Raw genomic sequence first — 20,042 nt, 5'->3', positions numbered from 1 at the left:
GGAGACTCCACAGCCTCTCTGGGAAACCTGTTCCAGTGCCCTGTCACCCTCAAAGTAAAAAAGTTATTTCTCACATTATTTTTGAAACTATGTGATCCAATTTCCCACCAAATGCAGATTAAAGAACATTACCTCTTTGAGGACTATGTCTGTAATGAAGACAAACAGTAAGAGAAAAAGGAAGTGAGGAATTACCTCTTCCACAGGTAACACTGCAGGCTGTCCACTCTCCATACTGCCAGAAATACTCTGGCTCTCCAATCTCATTCTCATTGCTTTCTTCTTTACGTACAGTGTATTCATACTCAATTCCAGGGTTAGTTTCTTGAAAAAGTAGCTGGAAAGAGTGGGGTTTATTAATTGTTAGATTAATAATCTACTGGCCAAAAGCTTTCAAAGTGTGAAACTGGAAGAATTAAACCTGCCCATTTTGGAGTCTGGTACCAGTTCAGAGTAGCAGACTTGCAGAATTTCCACTTCTATGTTGACAGTGGCATACATGAATCTTTCAAAGACACAGTTGTTTACCATGCACTTCTGCAAACGCAGGGGGGAATAAATGGGTCACCATAATTGGTATCCTATTGACTATAAAAGATAATCCAAAGTCCAGCCAAAGCATGCCTGTGCTGCTGATTAAGAGTTATTGCCTATCCCCATTACAAATTATAATTTTCCTACCTTCTGAAATAGCTGTTACAAAAACAACCATTAAGTCAGAAAATTACAGATGCTATTCAGACACTGCTTTGATACTATTTTTCAGTGTTTCTGAATTAAGAAGAAAAATTCCAACCGAGAAGAGGCACTCAAGAAATTTACCTCAGAGGAAGAAAGTAAACATCATCAAGGGATAAAAGACTTCAGCAATTAACTTTTCTTCTCAATTGTACTAAAAGTGAAGACTGAGCACTCATTAGTTTTGTCTTCTCATGAGACATTCAAAGTGTGAAAGTGGTCTCCCATCACACCCCTAATACTTCTTTTAATTGCATGGTGGATATACAGGCAAACAAGCCATGAGAGATACTTTCAAAGACCAAAGGGCCAATTTCTAATTATTTTTTCAAAACTGACAGAAGCTGGTTATGTTTAAGTTAGAATCTATAAAGAAACAAAAGAAAACAGCCTCTGCAGACATTATATGGATCAGTTTCACTTACCATAAGCTATTCTTGCTCCATGCAAGCTGTCACTGCTGTCAGCTTTCCCTAGCTCTCACTGTTCACAGCCTTACATCAGCTCCCCTTTTGTGACAACTTATTTTTCATCTGGATCCGGGTCACATCACAGCCATGTGATGGTCAAATTTGGTACAAGAGACAAGAAAGTTTGGGCAGAGGACTGACCAACTATAGGTGACAGGATCCCTGTCCTAGTGGTACCATTTAAAAAATATGAGTATACAGGATGTATTTTTTAGGCAGAATGAACAACCCTCAGGCAAGGTGCTTAATTCTCTCCAAAACAGCTCAACTATTTTTTTCAAGACAGCACATTAATAGTGGTTTGTACACCAACATTATATATTTTCCCAGCCTCAGTTTCAGAACCCCAGCACATTCTGCTGCCATCCAAATGAACAGGTTCTTCTTGTGATCTCCTGTTTACCTGAATCCATATTGATTCATTGGTGGGTCCTGGAGCAGTCAAATTTTCTAGATCCCCTATTCTGTCGTACTGAAATACTGTGCCTGCCACTTTGTATTCGCCATTCCACTGGATGATGAAGCCTCCATTCAGGTAGTACTTTTCTGGGTCTTTGCTTCGCACAGCAAGGAAATTTCCTGATTCTGCAACTTCCATGACTTTGATTCCCCTCGCACCTTTTGGAATTAGCCCAATATCAACATATCCTAAGAGACACGAAAAATTCATGGAGGTGAACAACAGAAATGTCACTGCATTCTACTTATTTGTAAGATGATTAAAACATCGATCAGCTATGCTTGAAAATATATACAAATGTGCTATCACAGAACTTGTATCTCAGTTTGCTAATAGTGTGACTTTCCAAGTCAGGGTTTCTACTGTCAGCTGGGGAATAGTGTTTAGGCAATGCCAGCGTTTAGGCATTGAGAAGGGATGCAGAGGTGAATGACTTTCAGAGCTGTACCAGGAGAAATCCAATGCACAGATGAGAATCAACATTCCCATAACCATACCCAAGGGCTCTGGAATGCTGCAATCTGGAGAAATGCCAGGGAGTTCCAGCAAGTTAGCAGTCTGTTGTGGGAAAGGTTTTTTTGATTTGCAAAGAATGTTTTCATCTGTACCCAATGTACAGGTATGCACAGAATTCCATGTACCTTCTCTTAAGGCATTTAACTTCTCTGTGACTGCTTGCCTTACAAAAAAATAAATGAATGTTATTCAAATGCCTCAAATTACTACTATAAATTGAACACATTTTCATAAACTACTGATTTTGATAACAAAGTTCAAGAGCTCTTCATCTGTTAAGAGATGTATGGTCTGTGTGTTAAGAATTAATCTAGAGCACCTATTACAGAATTTTGTTCACATAACAGGCAATATGTGACATCAGGCTCTGTGCTTCTCACCTTACAGGAAACTGCTATTGTTGTTGCTACTGGACTGTAAAAACAGGAAGTTCACATAGATCCTTGAACAGAAACTCAGCTTTCTTGTTATTGCCCCTAGCTGAGCTCTAGAAATTAGATGGATGACATTTCTACACGCTGGTGCACTGGGAGTGTGAGCTGCATTTTGTGCTGGTTTATTTCAGGACTGGAATATGAGTTCCTCAGTTCTCATCACACACTACCGAGGTCATGAATTAAATTCTGAGACTCACATCCTGTTCACCTTTCTTGTGAAATGAGCTTATCACTTTTGATTACTCACTCACATGAGTGAGATAAACCACACTGGGCATGCTAAGCAATCTTCAGTATCAATGTTCTTCACCTACCAGAACTATTTATGTGCTGTACAACAACCTGCTGTTCTAAATAAGTGCCCGAGAGTCTTTAACATCTGAATTTTATTTGCAGCTCTCTTGTGGTGTAATAAATACTGGTTAAAATGTCATATGCTGCTTAGAGTACAAAACAGAATCTGTCTGCTTCAGGTCTTTCCTAATTACACTGATAATATATAATTACATATATGGATTTCCAGTGATCGATGTTTAAGAAGGAGTGTTTTCTGAATGTTACCATTCTCAAGTCTCACAGACTGACTGTGGAAATTCAAACATCTCAGTTTTTTCTAAGTGAATGAAGTAACAAAATATGGAAGCTCACTGAATGACTTCTATTATTCAGGAAATCAGTGGTCTAGGTCTATTGTAAGTAACCAAGTCTAATGATTCTACCAAATGCTCTATTCATTCAGTGCAGAGAAGACATATTATGAACACAGTGTGTGATTATGTAACTAAAGTCTTGATTAGAAGGCGTACTTACAACCAGGACAAATTAACACAGCATGGAAAATCTTAATTATGTCACATCCTGACAGCTTGGCTTTGCGATGCTTATGTCCTTTTACAGTAGGGTTGGGTTGGGGTTTTTTTCTGATGTAATTAGAGTAACATTTATTCAAAACACAAAGCATAAGAACAATAAAACAATTTTTCTTTTGTTGCAACACAAAAATCTATATATCCCTTCAAGATTTTGCATAGTTATTTTTGTCTGAATCACCTGCTGCTGCTCATAAACCTTATTTTAAATGTATTGCAACTGTCTGGTAAGGGATGTTACCATTTGTTCTGTGTATCACATTGCCTTCTCCCTGGCCCTCCTCACCAGCTAAATTACTTCCTGATTTCCCAGAGCCTCTTGCTGATTCCCAATAAACATTATCTGATTTTGAAAGGAAAGCAAATGACCAGCAAGCTTTTGAGTTTGTCCCTCAACATAATACATTTTTGTTTAAAAATTCAGTGAGTGGTGTTTATGTAATTGCTCCTGGTTATGGGGTTTCATTTGATAAGGATCTAGAGATCCCAGATTCAGTAATAGTCAAAATGTCAGCTGTCTTACCTACACACTGGGCTCATTAAATCCTGGAGCAACCCTATTGTGGGTGCTTCTGCACACCTGTGAATTGGCGACTCTCAGATGCTATCAATCCTTCCCTTTTGAATTAAAATTAAATCTATATGCTCCCAACACAAAACCCTTGTTGTATGCACAGCTCTACAAGGACTAAAGAACTTGTTTCTCTTTTCCCACTTCTGTGAGAAAAGAGTAATTTTACTCAGGCCATTAGCACAGCACTGCAGATCAAATGATAACCAGATCTCCTTGTCACAACAGTTCACTTTCCTACTCTCCAGCCTGTTTTATCTGCAAGCCTCTCTTAAAAATACACATTCCTGAGGCACAACTTTCCTCTCTGCCAGGTTCCAGACACTACCATGACTTCTTTGCCCAGGCTTGACCTTCTTGCTTTTCCATGCCCTGCTCATTCAGCAACCTTTCTGCCACCAAAGTTCAGCTGAAGCAACTTCAATGATTTTCAAACAAACCCCTTGAAAACAAGGGGGGTAATATTAGTGTCAACAGCTGAGACAATGTGTTCCCATGAGACCTCTGGTTTGTTTTCCACCATGAAACTCCAAGAGCAGCCATTACAAAGATGATGCTGTCATTTCTGTGACTCTCTTGGATGCCCCTGAATCACTATTCCTATTTTGCATCCATGAAAAAAACAAAGAATTTTAAGGGAAATGCAAGTAATAATACAGATTTCAAAACTTTTCCTTCTGACCATGAGGCAGTAAGATTTCTAAGACTTCTACAAAGACATCTTCTTCAGGTAAAACTGATCACCCTGCCCTGCAGTGAAAGGCTGAAATATTAAAACTATTTCCTAGCATTTCATTAGTTAGACATGACAACTGAGTCAACTTGCACAGACAATACACAGTGCTGCAGCACTTGACCAAGAAGGGCCTTGTTGGACTGAGGTTCTGAACAAAGAAAAACGTTTCAAATCTTCTTTGCTGGTGACTGGCAGCATGCTTTGATACAGTTTTGTTACCTATGCTGAATTTATATCCTGAGTCTGAAGTCTTTATGTTTACATAAACTGTTCAGCAGCCACTCTGCTATAAAATCTGACAAACAACTGACAACACATCTGTCAGACACAAAAATAAGACAGATATTCTGAACAAAGCCTTTTTCCTATTCCCAGTTGAACACCTGTGCACATCAGTGAAATTCACACATTGTCACAAAGAGACCACCAATCTCTGCCCTTCCTTACATTTTCCCTTCTTTTTGTCTGCAATGGAGTCAATGTCTATAGAAGGGAGAGAATCTCCAGAATCAATACATTTTTTAATGAATCTAAAGAAAACATTGAAATGATTTTACTTAACACTCAGTATCCCTCAGCAGTATCTGTCAGTAAGACTGACTGAATCTTGTGGCAAGGAAAACCTAAGTAAATATAAAGCACATAATGAATTTAAATAAAAGGTACTTATCCTCCCATAAGTTACAATACTGGACTTTTTATGTAAAATTGTTATTCAAAAATAAAGTTCACATCTTTAGCCTTGGAAAGCTCACACACAGTCAAAGGCAGAGTGAATTTTAGATTTGCAGAAGCGAAAGATCAGAGGCTGAAGGATTACTGTTGTATTGGAAGAGAGGGAGCTCCAGATTTTCCTTTGAAAGTCTCACATATATATGAAACCTGCACTGCTGCAGGATTGCAGTCATCTTCACAGTTCACCTTTGGGACACAGAGAGAAGGAAAGCAAACTCAAGTACAGAAAAAACCCTGAAATATTAAAGAAGCTTTTACCCCAAACTTTGGAAAATCTGGTCAAACTAGCCCTAAGTTAGTAGCACAAATCATACTTGTGCAAGGCAGAACTATTTTATTTGAAAAACCCCACAAATCCAGAAGTCAGCCAAAGGCACTCACTGCAGTTTCCCCCTCCTCACTACAATGGTACCAGTTACTGATCTTGAGACTTCTCACCTCTGCATCAGCCTCTTTCTTTAGCTGCAGACCATACTCCAAGCATACTCTCCAGTGCCTCATCTTCTCACCTCTCCCCCTCCTGCCCTGGTTTTCCATTGAAAGCTGTTCATCCTAGCTGCCTCTTCAGCTCCAGCTCACCACCATATTCCTTACTCAGTTTTAGTCTCCCACTCCTGCTTCCAGACTCTCTAGCTCCCATTCATCCCACACAAGTCAACTTAAAGCCTGAATGTCTCGCTACCATCAGTGAAGACAGGCTCAGTCCTCCAATCGCTTATTCAGACCACTTCAGCCCTGCAGGGACTCTTCTCCTCTTTATGATGCTTAGAAATGAATCCCCAAGATGCTCACTCCAGCACTTTCTTGATGCTTTCTACTTTACACAGATTAGGTCCAGATTTTTCAAGATGGCAAATTACATTCACTTTGTAAATGCATTCGCTATTTTGGATTTTATTGTTAACTGCATAACTTGCACAGGACCTGTTGGGTCTCTGACAATTTTTATAAGACAAGGTGTACTTAAAAAGCACAGAGCAGGCATTTCTTTCTGGAAGAAGCATGATTCACTGAAACACCCGTTTACAACTTCCCACGCAGATGATCACTCAGTTTTCAACGAGAAGCACTTTAGTCATTTTTACATAGAGAAATGACTTCATCAACGGAAGAATTTAAAAGAAGAACCTGTATTACCAAATCCTTCACTTTGATTAAACATCATCTTCACTGTATGACAAGCAGAGCCGTCTCCCAGGCAAACTCCACACTGGTCTTCTGTTGCGTTGGAATTTATCTCATAATCACAGCCAACAGCCTAGAAGGAAAAACAGTGTTGGAGTAAATGTGGTGTCCACAACAAATTCTTGCACTTCTAAGAAGGGGAGTAGTGTAGCTCCTGTACAGTGTATTACACCAAGGTGAAAAACAAACTAACAAGCAATAACCATCACCATGTCACAAAAAACTCAGTAGTGACCAGTCACCTGAGATGGAAATGTGCCACCCAAATGGCCTCAGTATCTGGGACTGGCCCCAACATCCAGGATTTGTGTCTGCTTTCTTACGTCACAGAGCTATCCACAGGTTCCCAGGAACACAATGCAGTAACAGAACTGAAATCTCTGCCAGCTTTTTGTGGCCATCTGACAACACAGAACCTCTACTACAGTCAAACCCCCCTAGCAAAGAAAAACTCTTCAGCAGGCATGAAGTTTTATATCAATGGTTCTTCAGCTTGCCAGCACAGGAGCATGGGTCAGGATAAAGTGAGTCAAGTGGATCAAGTTCTAGTAAAGACCGATTTTCCAGTTCATGCTTGCTACAGGGAGAGAGAAAAGTTTATTCATACTGAGTCAGGAAAAAACTTCATCCTTGCCCAACCCAAAAATTCTGTGCTCTAATGTCTTTAAATTTCAACACAATTTTCATTTGGTTTTGGGATTTCTTTCCTGCCTCTCCTCAAAAACAAGCAAGGTTGCAGAACACAACCTAACATCCAACATTCAGTGGCTGTTAATAGTATCTAAGACACCTGGAGGTCTGTGATGTAGATGAATAGCCAGAAGTCTGGTAGCATGTAAAGGTTTGCTCAGCTGATTTTTCTCAAAATAAGCTTTCAGGTGCTATACCTGCCAACTTCTCTGACACCCTCTTGATATATGAAAATCTGGGTATTACCTCTTCTGATGTTGATCTTATTTTACCTTCAATACATCAGCTACTGTAATCTTCTGCAAGCTTCTGACAGGAAAATCCATCTATTAGACTAACCTAGGTATACAGGCTCCTGCATTCTTCAGTATTTTTCTATCATTTTCAGCTTAAGAAACACTTTTTGTCTAAGTGTCAGTGATTTAATGAACAATTAGAAAAACCATGAAAAACAGAAGCAAGGAAAGGCCTCAAGCTACAGATGGTGGCAAACTGCATCACTGTAAAGAAGATCCAAAAAAAAGACTCATCCATCACTTAATGCCAATACACACCTAGCACCTTTCATATCAGCCCTGAAAAGTCATGGCCATGTCAAAAGGTTCTGCAGCAGTCTTAGCTTCCCCCTCCTTTCAGTGAAGGCCACTTTCAAAAAATGAAAAGTTTCGTAATGTCTTGCACACAGACAGATCCTGGCACCAAGGACCAAATTTATGAGCAGTACAGAATGTTACAGAGATAAGGATATATTAGGAAGGTGAGTAACTTTTTGCCCCCAAGTATGCAGCTATTTGACCAAGGATGGATTTAATCAACTATTCAGAATACACAGATGCCACTGCTACATGAACAGGATGCTTCTTTATTTTGCCAGGAGTCCAGCTCTGTCTCTTCACCTGTTGTCTACAGATGCACTGGAGTTTGTTTAACACTTCCTAATAATTTAAAGAGGCTGGAGTGTTGCTTTTTTCTCAAAGTGATGCATTCTGCAGTACATCTACTGTACTATTACTACATCTGTTAATCATCTGCAAACAGTGAAGTCATAGTTATCTGGTTTATTATTAGACCAGAGAAATAATCAGACAATCTGGAGAGTCGTGGAAGTTTAAGTTTATTTTCTATACTATGAACATGAACAGAAAGGTGGAGAAAGTCTGAAGAAGGAACCCTTGTGCTTCATGCTTTGCTATTAGACAATATGATTAATGACTACAGAAAACTCATGGTTTTGAAAAGGTTTCTGTCCATCTTTATTTGCTGTGCATTCTTGTTTGAGAAGCTGCACACAGAATTAATTTATCTAGTTCACACTGTCAGTCAGATACTTTGACATGAACATCACTGAGCATATTTCCCTTCCAAGTACCGCGTAGTGTGAAAACCCCCGAAGGTTTAACTAATTAGTTCCGAACTGCTGCAGCCCTGACTCTTACTGAGATGGAAGCACCGCAGTATCATCACTTCCCTGCCTTTGGGGTGCCAGTCCATGCTTCTGCATGGGCTGTACTCCATCAGCTCGGTCACAATCATCTCAGATCTCTCCCACTTGACCATGCATTTCCTTTAGCAACAGGTCTGTGACATCAAAATATGATATCTCTGTGATATGAAGGGAATCCCTTTGTCCCTTCCAACAATAACAGCAGTGTATTTCAGTGTTCTTCTGATATTTGAAACAGTTTGTATCTGATCAGACATCAGCCTTACCTATACATGCAGTATTTCTATTCATCCTTGGGGTTCTGGAATACCCAAGAATGAGGCAAACAATTTACTGTGCGACAGTAAATAAAGCCTTTGTTTTATTCCCCAGCTCTGGGCTGTTGGTGGTGCTGTCATGACCTTCATATCTAACAGCAGGGCCTCATCTTACAAAGCCATTAAAAACCATCACAAAGTAATATTCTCATGTGTCAGAATAAACAGCATTCATTTACTCTAAATATATTTCCATGAACTTTAATTTCCAGACCATATTTTCCTTTATCACTCCAGTGAATAGCATATTATTTTTGTCATCCATTGGAATAATTTCAAGATGCTTCATTTCTCTTTCTACTTGCTTTCCTTTTTTATTTTTATTCTTGTGGACACTCTTGCCATATTTTCTAAACATGCCTCAAACTCCCCAGAAGGTCAACATGACACATCAGTGTGCACTTGCAGTCCAGAACTAGATGATATTTAAGGTCCATTCCAACCTGAACCATGCTATGACTCTATGATGAGTTTCTGACAAAGAGCTGTTAAAGAGGATCTGGAGATTAATGCAGGTTATAAAACAGGAAAGAATATCAGCAGTAATTAGGCTCTGATTTTTTTACACAGACACGTCCTTGTGCAATCTCTGCCAGGGAACCATGCTGTGTTACAGGAATCGCTGTGTGCAACAGCATGGGCAACACAAGTTAGCATCCCTCCCTGCAGCCTTTGGCTATTGCCCCACTCACCAACAGCCTTTTTCTGACACAGCTGAGACCAGCTTTGTTTCTGGTCACAGCACACACTGCAGAGGCAGATGTAATGACCTGAACTGCCTCGCTGCATTAAAGGAAGGAGAAACAATTTATTTCCTGCTGCTCAGTGCCTAAAGGGAAAACAGCCAGAGATATTGACCTTTTTCCATTTCCAGAGGGAGAGGCTTTTCTGTCGGATTGGCAGTGGGGGGCAGATACAAAAAGTTCTTGCTGTCACTGAAGGGTATGGCCTGGATGTACTGCCTGAATATCCATTATGTGAATGCTACATAGAACTTTAAGGTCTTCCTCCCATTTGTCTCCCCCACTTAGTCTTCAGATAAAGAAATCATGTTCACTTCCTGTTGGCCATGACATTGCCTTGAATGGAGAGAAATGTGTCCTGATGTCAGTAATTTATCTTGTAATTTATCTTGTAATGAGTCTGAATCAATGTCCTGTTGCAGTAGCAGTGGGAGGAGGAAGCTGAACCATAGTGAGAAGCAGTAAAGCTAAAAATCCATACACAGAAATACATAAAAATCCAAGCTGTGTAATCTGCTTTTCAGCAAGGGAAGAAAATGGTTCCCTACCTAGAACTACACAGCTGTGTAATTTTCCAGTGCAATGTTAGTCTCTCAGCTTAACAACTGTGAATTACCACAGAGAGCAGGCCACAGATCTGCATGACTGAATGTCGGTTAAGCCTATCAAAATTCTTTACAGGAGACAAAAGGTTGCTAGAAACATCAGAGATACCAGATCCTCCATCCTCAGCATCTGCACACAAGCGCAAAGTACATGTAAGGCTTCTGTTGCCGTGACCCAGCCTCCTGCGGGGCTGGGGCAGCGTGATGCCAATCAATCCCAGCCCATCCCCTGGATCAAGTTTCCCAAAGAGGCAGACTCAGAGGGTGGGTCATGGGGCGGCTCAGAAGCCTAAGCTGCACCCACCCCCCCACCCCCCCCCCGGGTACAAGCCGCCTCCCCCAGTTTGGGAAAATTCTCGGTTACTCGGTTGTTCACTGGTTCTTTGTTATAACTCCCGCCTCTCAGTTTCCCCCAGTGGTTCTTGTTAAATTGTATCCTCCCCCTGGCTTGTAACTCATTGGTTGTTTTCCCCTTTCCCCGAGGTTTTCAAATTCCCTGTAAAACTGAGGACAAGCCTGGGAGAGGGGTCCCATTGCATTCCATCCCTTCCGAGCTTGTTCGGGTTGCGAAACTTCTCACAATAAACCTGTTAGAAGCCAGACCAGAACAGCCTCTCTCTTCCTTTGTCTCCGAGCTAATGTGAGCCGATACCGTCGGCTCCTGCCGTGTTTCCTTCTGCAAAGAAGCCAGCTAGCCAGCTCAGCCAGCAGCTCTTTTCCTGATGCCAAAGTCGCTTCTGCGATGCACAGAAGTAACGCAGCTGGGCTGTCTCTGACCTGGGGCACGCCAGAGTTGGTGCCTCAAGCACCACACCCTGCATTAGGCTTCACTTTTAGATGATGTGATGGCTTGTACATATCAAAAATGTATGTTATGTACGTATCAGTGCTAAACACACTCTGGTGGCAGTATCTTCACTCATTAACACTGGGGGAACAGCTGACTCACCTAATAAGAATTAAGAATGCATTTGTGATGTATAATTTAATCTCAGAAAGCCAGGCTATGTGCTTTAAAGATTTTCTAAATAAAAGGGGAAAAGTGACAATTGAAAAATGAGCACTGAGGAATACAATTAAAAAACAAACTACTCATAGTACAGCTTGATGATTTGAGATTAAGTTACTGATAGGTCTTTTCAGATCTCCAGACAGAACTCTTCTTCTGTGTAAGGTCAACTTTGAGAGAGGACTCAGCTATTTTATAGGCCAGGCCTTCAAATGAGTTAACAATTTTAGCTTGTCTTTGAATTGACCAGTTCTAAAGGAATACCATGCTAACAACACCACACTGTAAGCCTTCCTTCAGCACTAAGGCATAGGCAGCACTTCTAAAAAAGTAGAAGATATTGGATAAATTAAAAGGATCAAATGAATCAACGGTCTGTCTTGTGCTTACTCCTCACATGAAGATGCACATTGTGGCTTTGTCAGGCCAGCTAGGAAAGTATCCAGTACACCTCAGGTAGCTAAAATGAAGCATCTCAAGCCACATTTAGCCATCAAAGTAAGACCAATTTCTCTGATTGCTCTGAAAAAATTCATGACCAACTGCAAAATCGGACTGAAATCAGATTAATTTAGAAGATGAAGTTCTTTACTGGATCTATCTATCTTGTTTTGACATACCCAGTAGGAAAACTCTGAACTCGCTCGATAAAAAAAAGCTACTCTACACACCAATCACATGTGAGCAATATAGACAGTGGATCTAATATTTTACTAATTTAATTTTTTTCTCAATTTCAGACCAAAGTGAAGTGTTATTTTAGTACTCAGGACAAATGTGCTCTTGTGAGATACAGTTCTGAAAACCAGAACAGTTTAATAGATTAACATTCGTGAATGCCTTTTCCATATCATTAGCAACATGTTGCAATCAAACTATGAGAATAATGGACCAGACTAATTATATTAAACACATTTCCAGATTTATTCTCCATGACCTATAATATACCTATTGTGTTTAGCTAGCTGGACTCAAATACTAATGAGTTAGATGATGATATATGAAAAAGCTTCTCCTCAGGTGTTATTCTGGGTACCTACTTCAGCTAAAAGCATGCTATCTTTCAATACTGTGAGCTATTAGGGTTACCTATCCATCATTTGGTCTCATTTTGCATGGCTATATTGTTCATTCCGTCATCCTGACTCCAACTGAATCTGTTTGTCAGGAGATGCGAAGCAGCAGCCACCATGTGAAACACTGACAAAACCAGCACCTTGAAGGGAATTTCTCAGAAATGCTCTGAGTCCACAGAATTGTTAATGCTGAAGTATATCCAGGCTCTACAAACTGCAATTAGATTAGCTTCCCTTTCCCCTCTGATCTCTCAATTCATATTGAGTTTTGCTATCTCTAAAATAGGTATAAATCTGAACTGTCACAGGCAAGATTTCAATACAGTAAGCATATGGAAACTAAAATTAATCATAGTGATCCCAGTCCAGTTGGGCTGGAAATCAGAAAATGAACATTTCACAGGGACAGCCATTCCGAGCTTAGTAATTGGTCTCTTCTAAGTGGAGGTCAAAAGCACTGCTACGTTGTGCAATATCTACTACATCTTTCAATATGCTAAAAATATGATTCATTCTGGCTTGAACTGTTCAAAGCCAAATCAGGTCTTCCACCATCATAGTTCAAAGGTCCATCCTGGTTCTCAGCAAAGTTAAGCAGGATCTCTTCACTGGGAACTTGAGCAGGGTCTTGGTAACTCCCTTTCATAAAGGCAAGTCTTGCAAGGAAAGCTTAAAACACATCTTTTATTACTGCTCTATGAGGCACTGTCATTCTACTAAAATAAAAAGTTTAAAAAGAGGATGTGCCTATCACCTATTAAAAGTGTGAAGTTTCCATCACTGGAAGTCTTTAAGAGAAGAATATGAAAAATGACAAAAAAAGAATATAATTTGTAAAGGGATGAAACAGACAACTTCTTGAAATCCCTTCTAGTTGTATTTATATGATTAAAAGGCTTGGGACATACAACCCCGAATTGGATAAGCTAATGTAGTTTCTACAAGTCACCAAGTCCTGTTTTTTTTCCAAAGATGCTAAAAGCAAAAAAGCTATCAGGCTTCAAGGGGGTACAGGACACAAAGCCTCAATTCGAAGAAATAAACCACAGATGTAAATATATACCCTACAAGGAAAGTATTAATTTTATTTACAAGAAATTGACTAAAAGCAATGCTAAGACTGTGGAGGTCACAGCATTTACAGAACACTCCTTCAAATGCCATAAAGACACTCACATCATCCTGGAAACCTGCTACCAACACACAGAATATGCAGAAACCATAATATTTACTCTTCAACACACAGAACATCATTGAGCCATATATGCTGTGTTTGCCCATTACCTCATTGTACAAGATTATTCAATTCAATGTTGTAAAATAACATAATTTTTACTGCCCTCAGCTGCAAAGTCTCATCCTATTAAAAGACAGCTCAGAACTGATACATGTGTATTGTTGAACTGCCTTTTCATAAAAAACCCCACAGACAGTGGTGACACCAATTAAAACCCTAAAGCTACAGTCCTTCGTGAAAATATCTCATCAGAAACAGACTTTCTTGAGCTGATATTTTAAAATAATGGGGAAAATCCAGAGGACTTAAGAGGTATCAAAAGTAATCAGCAGACAACTAGATTCATTAAAAAGGGTGGAAATTACTCTTATGTTTATGGAAAGCTTTTGCTATAAACTTGCTATAAAAATGTGGTAAAATGGAGTATTTTGCCTTGATACTACGTAAAAAAAGGTTAAGCACTTTCTCATAACTTTTTAAAATTAAATTGTAGAGAAAGAAACATGCAAACATACCCAATACCTTACACATGCCATTAATACAGATATCTTGGCTGTGCCTTCCTTCAAAGCAAGGAGTACCATCAGTGACTGCATCAAGCATCTTCTCTGAAAAATGGCCATCTATTGGGCGACAGTGGAGCTCACAGGGGTTTGCTGAAAGGAAAACAAGGACACTCACTCAGACAATACTCCAGCAGTACACTGAAGTGCAATGCACAGGGTCTTTACTGAACCATTTGCTCACTTTCCCTAGCATTTGACAGAACTGGCAGAATTAGAGGAATTGAGCAGAGCCAGGGTGAGACAGGCATGATAAGTAGCATTTGTGGATTTGTAGGAAGCAGCTGGATGCTGGTCCCCTCACACCTGCGTGCTCTCTGTTACAGCTACATCAGCATCCACTGCTGAGTGAGGGAGTAAGGAGGCCATCAGCTGTGACAGAAAAAGGGATGGGAAACCAGCAAATCCAGCTGTCATTAGTGAAGGGCTAGGACTGCCAAGGATGCTGACAAGAAAGTTTTCCATCAGCTAGTGACCGAGTAATTTCAGAGATAATTTAAACTTTTCATTACTGCTGTCAGCCTCTCTCAGAGAGCAGTCAGCTCTTCCGTATAGCTAATCATTTTCATCTACCTGTTGGCACTTAATAAATAATTTCAAACATTCTTTTTTTTCCTGCTTGACAGCTTATGAAATAGGGATAATATTGCGAGTCTGACAGACTCAGGCTATTCTCAGACAGATGTCCCACAGAAGCAACAGGGAAAAGCTGGAGCAAGAGCAACCAGTGGCCTCTAAAACAAGATTTTCTTTGATGGATTAGGGCCTAAGTCTATTCCATCTATGGAGTACAAAGAGCCAAACATGTATCTCCCTGTCTCACAGATGCTGGCCTTTGGGAATGGGAAATTTTGAAACTGAGACATCAGAGAGACAAAGGACACAAGTCTGATAAATAAACTGTGTGCATGGAAGTGAGTGAGAACTGCAATCAGGGTCAAAGCAAAGACAGATATAATCCCTGCCTTTTTATCACTCTCTAGAAATTCTCCAGCAGAACCAGAAATATCTGAATTAAAAATCATCCACTATCATATTGATGAAGGACAGCAACAGAGGACCTGTCTTTAGGTTTTGATCTATTCAAAGACCCCAATCTCACCCAGCACTAAACAACTTGTTCATGCTCAGCAACCTGAAAAGCTTTGCTGAGAAAAGCAGTGGGCCTTAAACCCACCAGTCAGTAGGGACTTCAAGGCACCATTACTGAATAATTTTAAAACTATCTCCCTTTGTGCTGTGGAGGTGCTGATGCTGAGTGAAAGTTTTATCCTGTGCCTGACAGCACTGACAGAAGCCACTCCCTTGGTCACAGAGAGATGCAGGGTAACTATAAGCCATCCACATCCTGGTTGATGAATTTATCTTCTCTTCCTCCTTTGTTGGATTTGTTTGTGTCACAGAAAGAACTGTGTTTAAAGAAATTTTTGGTAACAAGAGAAATACAAACTTCTGGTAATGCAAATAAACTAATTAATTTCTGACTAAAGGATTTATTCCTTTGAAGAAGGAAAATTTGCTCTCATTACTCTGGTTTGTACACAACAACACACAAGGCACAGAGGTGACTGCAGCTCCTCCCCTCAAAGTTCTTTTTTTTCCCTCTTGTCAGTAGAGGTAAAACGGCATCCTAGCTCTGTCACCAATGTTTTGCTTCTGGCTTCTCAAACAAAAATACCTTCATAAAGTGGAACAGTGATGAGACCCAGAGGACATGTATGGACCATGGTTATACAACTGGTGGAATTTAAGGTGATGTGAGTTGTGCTCAAGAATATCAATGGAGGTGGAGCTACAAAAGATTTTCAGGCAAGAACATAAAGTTTCTAATCCTCACCAGCCCTCAGTCCCTCTGTGGAAGCTGGCAGCCATAATATCCATCAGTTGTTTTGATAAGAGCTGTCATGATAAGTGATATAAATGATTTTACTTCTGTCTGCAGAACTCTTTCTAGCCATGTGATTAAATTGATTACTTTAGTGCTCTAAATTTTGCTTCACCTTGCCTACTTTCTCAATGCAGCATTTTTATATACAAAGCACAATACCTTTATGACAAGGAGAATCCTACAATTCCATGTACTCTGTTACCTGCTCAGAATTGCCCCGATAGACACAGATTCTCCAGAAAGCCATTTCAGCTTTTGCACTGTTTCTAATGAAATACGTAGCACTGAAGTTTGATATCTGTACCCCCTCCTAGTTGTGTGTTGACATAACAAGCAATTTCATTTCAGAAATAACTGAACAAGAAGAAGCAGACAATGCTGACATACTTCTGGCATAACTATGATGCTGTAAATACATAACTAAGAATCAGTTTGTAAAGAAAAATAACTCCCTTGCTAAGTCAAAACTAAAAAAAATCCCAAAAACCACATGAACTTTTAGACTTGCTAATGCTTTCTATGTATGAAAGCTTTCCTGTTTTTCCTGATTGTGTTAACTGATCTAAAATTAGATCCTACCTACAAAATTTTACTGCTTTTCTTTCTGCATTTTTTCTATGGAGCCCCTCTGGAAATGATAGGGTACTTTATTTCTTCACCCAAGATTCAATCCTATCTGATGTTTATTTGATTTTTCATCTGCAGAAAGGTTAGGCCACCACTGAGGAAATTATACTAGCACTGTATTTGGCATTCACTATCTAAAATTATTTATTTATCCATCTATCATTATTATTTACTATGTTAGAGCTCAGGGATCTTGGCTCTCTTTTTCTAGGACTGTAAATAAACTGTATCAGAATCAACCAATGTCCTCCAGAAGTCTAATATTTTAAACACAAAACAGATAGCAAACTCACACCCAAGGAAAACAAATACATTTCCTAAAATGGTGGAAGACTGGCATTGAGTTCAGCCTTTTTTCTTATTTCAGATCTGAAAATCTAAAAAGACTTAACTCAGATGAATAGGAGCACTCGGGTTGCTCAGAAGGAGCTCATTAAAGGAGCTTGTTCAGTTTCATTTACTTCAGTAAATTTGACTAATTCATGATGAGGCTTCAACAAAAAGGCTGTCATCTTTTTAACTTTTAAGGCAAAATATACACAAATTCCTGCAATCCAGCATATGCATGAAATACTAGATCCAATCTGTGAGGACTTAGTAATAACTGTATATCTCTACCAGCTCAGGGGTACATGTACTAAACACTCCTTTAAATGTTCCCTTCAGTAGCTGGCATTTAACTCACTCCTTTCCTTCTGTTCTAGAGCCAAACCTGCTTTTCTCAACCTGTGTTTTTCAAATCACAGAATCATGTTTTGGATTGGGAGAAATCTTAAGGATTATCCAATCCCCCTGCCATCTTCCATTAGACCACAGTGCTCAAAGCCCCATCCAACCTGGTCTTGAGCACTTCCAGGGATGGGGCAGCCACAGCCTCTCTGGGCAACCAGGCCTCACCACTCTCACAGTGAAGATTTTCTTCCTTTTATCTAATCTAAACCTGCCCTATGTCAGTTTAAAGCCATTCCCTGTGTCCTATCTCTACTAGCCCTTTTAGAAAGTCCCTCTCAGTGACATTTTGACTTCCATGTTGCCCTCCTGTAAACCTCCTTCAGTTTGGCTGCATCCTTCTGCCAGTGTCTTGCTCCTAGCTGGACATAAGATTTTAGCTGAGGTGCCACCAACACTCAGCTGCCTAGAAAAATTACAATCTGGTTTTTTACATGGTGTCCACATCTTACACCTGCTACTGATTTGACCAGAGACATGATCAATCCCCTAATATATTGAAGAAACATAGATGTAGTGGAATTTAAAGCCACAGAGCTCCCATAATGGCCCAGTGACTTATCTGTAATCAAAATGGGACTGAGAAAGCAAACCAGCAAAGCTGACTAAAAATCCTAACATTTGGGCAGCATGTGATTCTTTTCCCCTGTCTATATTATTAAAAAGTTCAGATTCACCAAGTGTAAACAGAACAACATGAAGATAAGTAGAAAGGAACGTATTTCCTTCCCAATTTAAATTTGTTTACCTCACAGCGGACTCCCATGAGTTCACATGCAGGAAGGATCCAGCTTAACCTGACTAAGAAGGATGTGATTAACGTGTCTGTCAGAAGAAGATAAGGCTTCAGTATCTTTCCTAACTTCACAAGGAAGAAAAGAGGTGGGCCTCTTCTCTTCAAACCCTCTGTGAGAACTCAAAATTGGCTGAGGAAATCCCAAACAGAGAAAATTAGGAAAGACAATTAGCAAACAGGCAAAACAGGAAAAAAAGCTGAGTTGAAGCTACTTATCAGTTTAACCAAGCCTGGAGCTCCAAAACGAAGTTTAATTTTGAAAGAGGGGCAGCAGAAACATTATTTCATGCTGTTTGCTCAGCCCCTGTGACTGTGCCAGAACATATTTGATGCACAGAAATATTTTGGAAGAAAGATGAAATTTAGAACATTTTTAACAACACAACCTCTTATCTGGCAGTACTCTAAATAATCCTGGCACTGACACAGAAAATAAAGGTAATGATATTATTTAATGTAGGACTTATAGATGGAAGTTAAGCCCTGAGAAGCTATCAGATTCATACAAATGGAATTTGTCAAATGGTATGAAATAAATAAACATGGAGTCAGTCTGATGGAATGAGAAGTGGATGAGTACTGAAGTTGGACCAAACTGTCAAAATAGGGGCCTGGGTCATGAGAAAAACTCAGAAAATATCCTGCTCAGGCTGCTGGATGGTTTATCACCCTTGAACTTGGAAGTCTCCATCATTTTAAGATTCCCTGGGGTACTCTGATGCTCCAGCTTGAGCACATTGGTGTCTGAGATCCAGAGCAATTCCATAACAGGACTATGCAAGTTCCCCAACAGGCACAAAGTCATTTAAACAAGAAAATTCTCAACTGAAACCTCAAACATAGGTAGGCTAGGTAACAGCAAGATGTCACTTACTGCTTTTCTGTGAAACTGCTTGTTAAAAATGCTTGTTGCATTAAATCATAAGCTATTCACAAAAGTCTTTGTTCTCTTGTGAAGTTACAATTTACACAACAGAAAAGACTTTTTAGTTTTGTGACATTTACTATAACTGCTTTATGTAAGCGATGAAATTTAAGTTAAAGGAGAGAATTGTGACCATCCAGATAATCTACCGGGTTTTTTAGTGGGATGAAGGAACACAGAATGTCTAAAACACCATAAAATGTCTAGCTCAGGAATTCATCTCCTCAGCTAGACACTTCCACACAAAGACTTTATGTGCACTCAGGGTTTGGGAAAGCTTCACTATGTTTTCTTTTCCCTTTACATCCCAAGCGCAGCATGAGAGGATGAAAAATGCCTGATACTAAAACAAGAGCTGTACTGGTTTTTGCGTGGCCTGGTTTTGGTAGCAGGGGGCTACAGCTCTGTGAGGAGCTGCCAGAAGCCTCCCCCATGACTGACAGAGCCAATGCCAGAAGGATCCAAGAAGGACCTGCTGCTCGTGAAGACCAAACCACCAATGATTGTGGCAGCACCTCTGGGAAAATGTATTTAAGAAAGAAAAAAAAACTGCACAACTGCAACTGGAAGAGAGGAGTGAGAATGTGTGAGAGGAACAGCTCTGCAGACACAAGGTCAGTGAAGGAGGAGGGGCAGGAGCTCTCCAGGTGCAGAAGCAGAGATTGCCCTGCAGCCC

General features: G+C 39.9%; 1 protein-coding gene across 1 annotated transcript in view; it reads right to left on the bottom strand.

The window, feature by feature from the left end:
• ADAMTS12 (ADAM metallopeptidase with thrombospondin type 1 motif 12) overlaps positions 1-20,042 on the bottom strand; it is a gene marked incomplete at both ends in the record, with an annotated part of 152,970 nt that overhangs the window by 31,102 nt on the left and 101,826 nt on the right. The window contains 4 exons of the mRNA XM_082302088.1: positions 196-337; positions 1,612-1,856; positions 6,670-6,790; positions 14,361-14,494. Of these exons, the coding sequence (XP_082158214.1) occupies positions 196-337; positions 1,612-1,856; positions 6,670-6,790; positions 14,361-14,494 (642 nt within the window). The remainder of the gene's footprint in view (positions 1-195; positions 338-1,611; positions 1,857-6,669; positions 6,791-14,360; positions 14,495-20,042) is intronic.

This window comes from Coloeus monedula, assembly GCF_965178545.1.
Source record: "Coloeus monedula genome assembly, chromosome: Z".
Taxonomy (NCBI): domain Eukaryota; kingdom Metazoa; phylum Chordata; class Aves; order Passeriformes; family Corvidae; genus Coloeus; species Coloeus monedula.
Note: the sequence above shows the minus strand (reverse complement) of the source record. Positions and strands in the feature narration are given on the sequence as shown.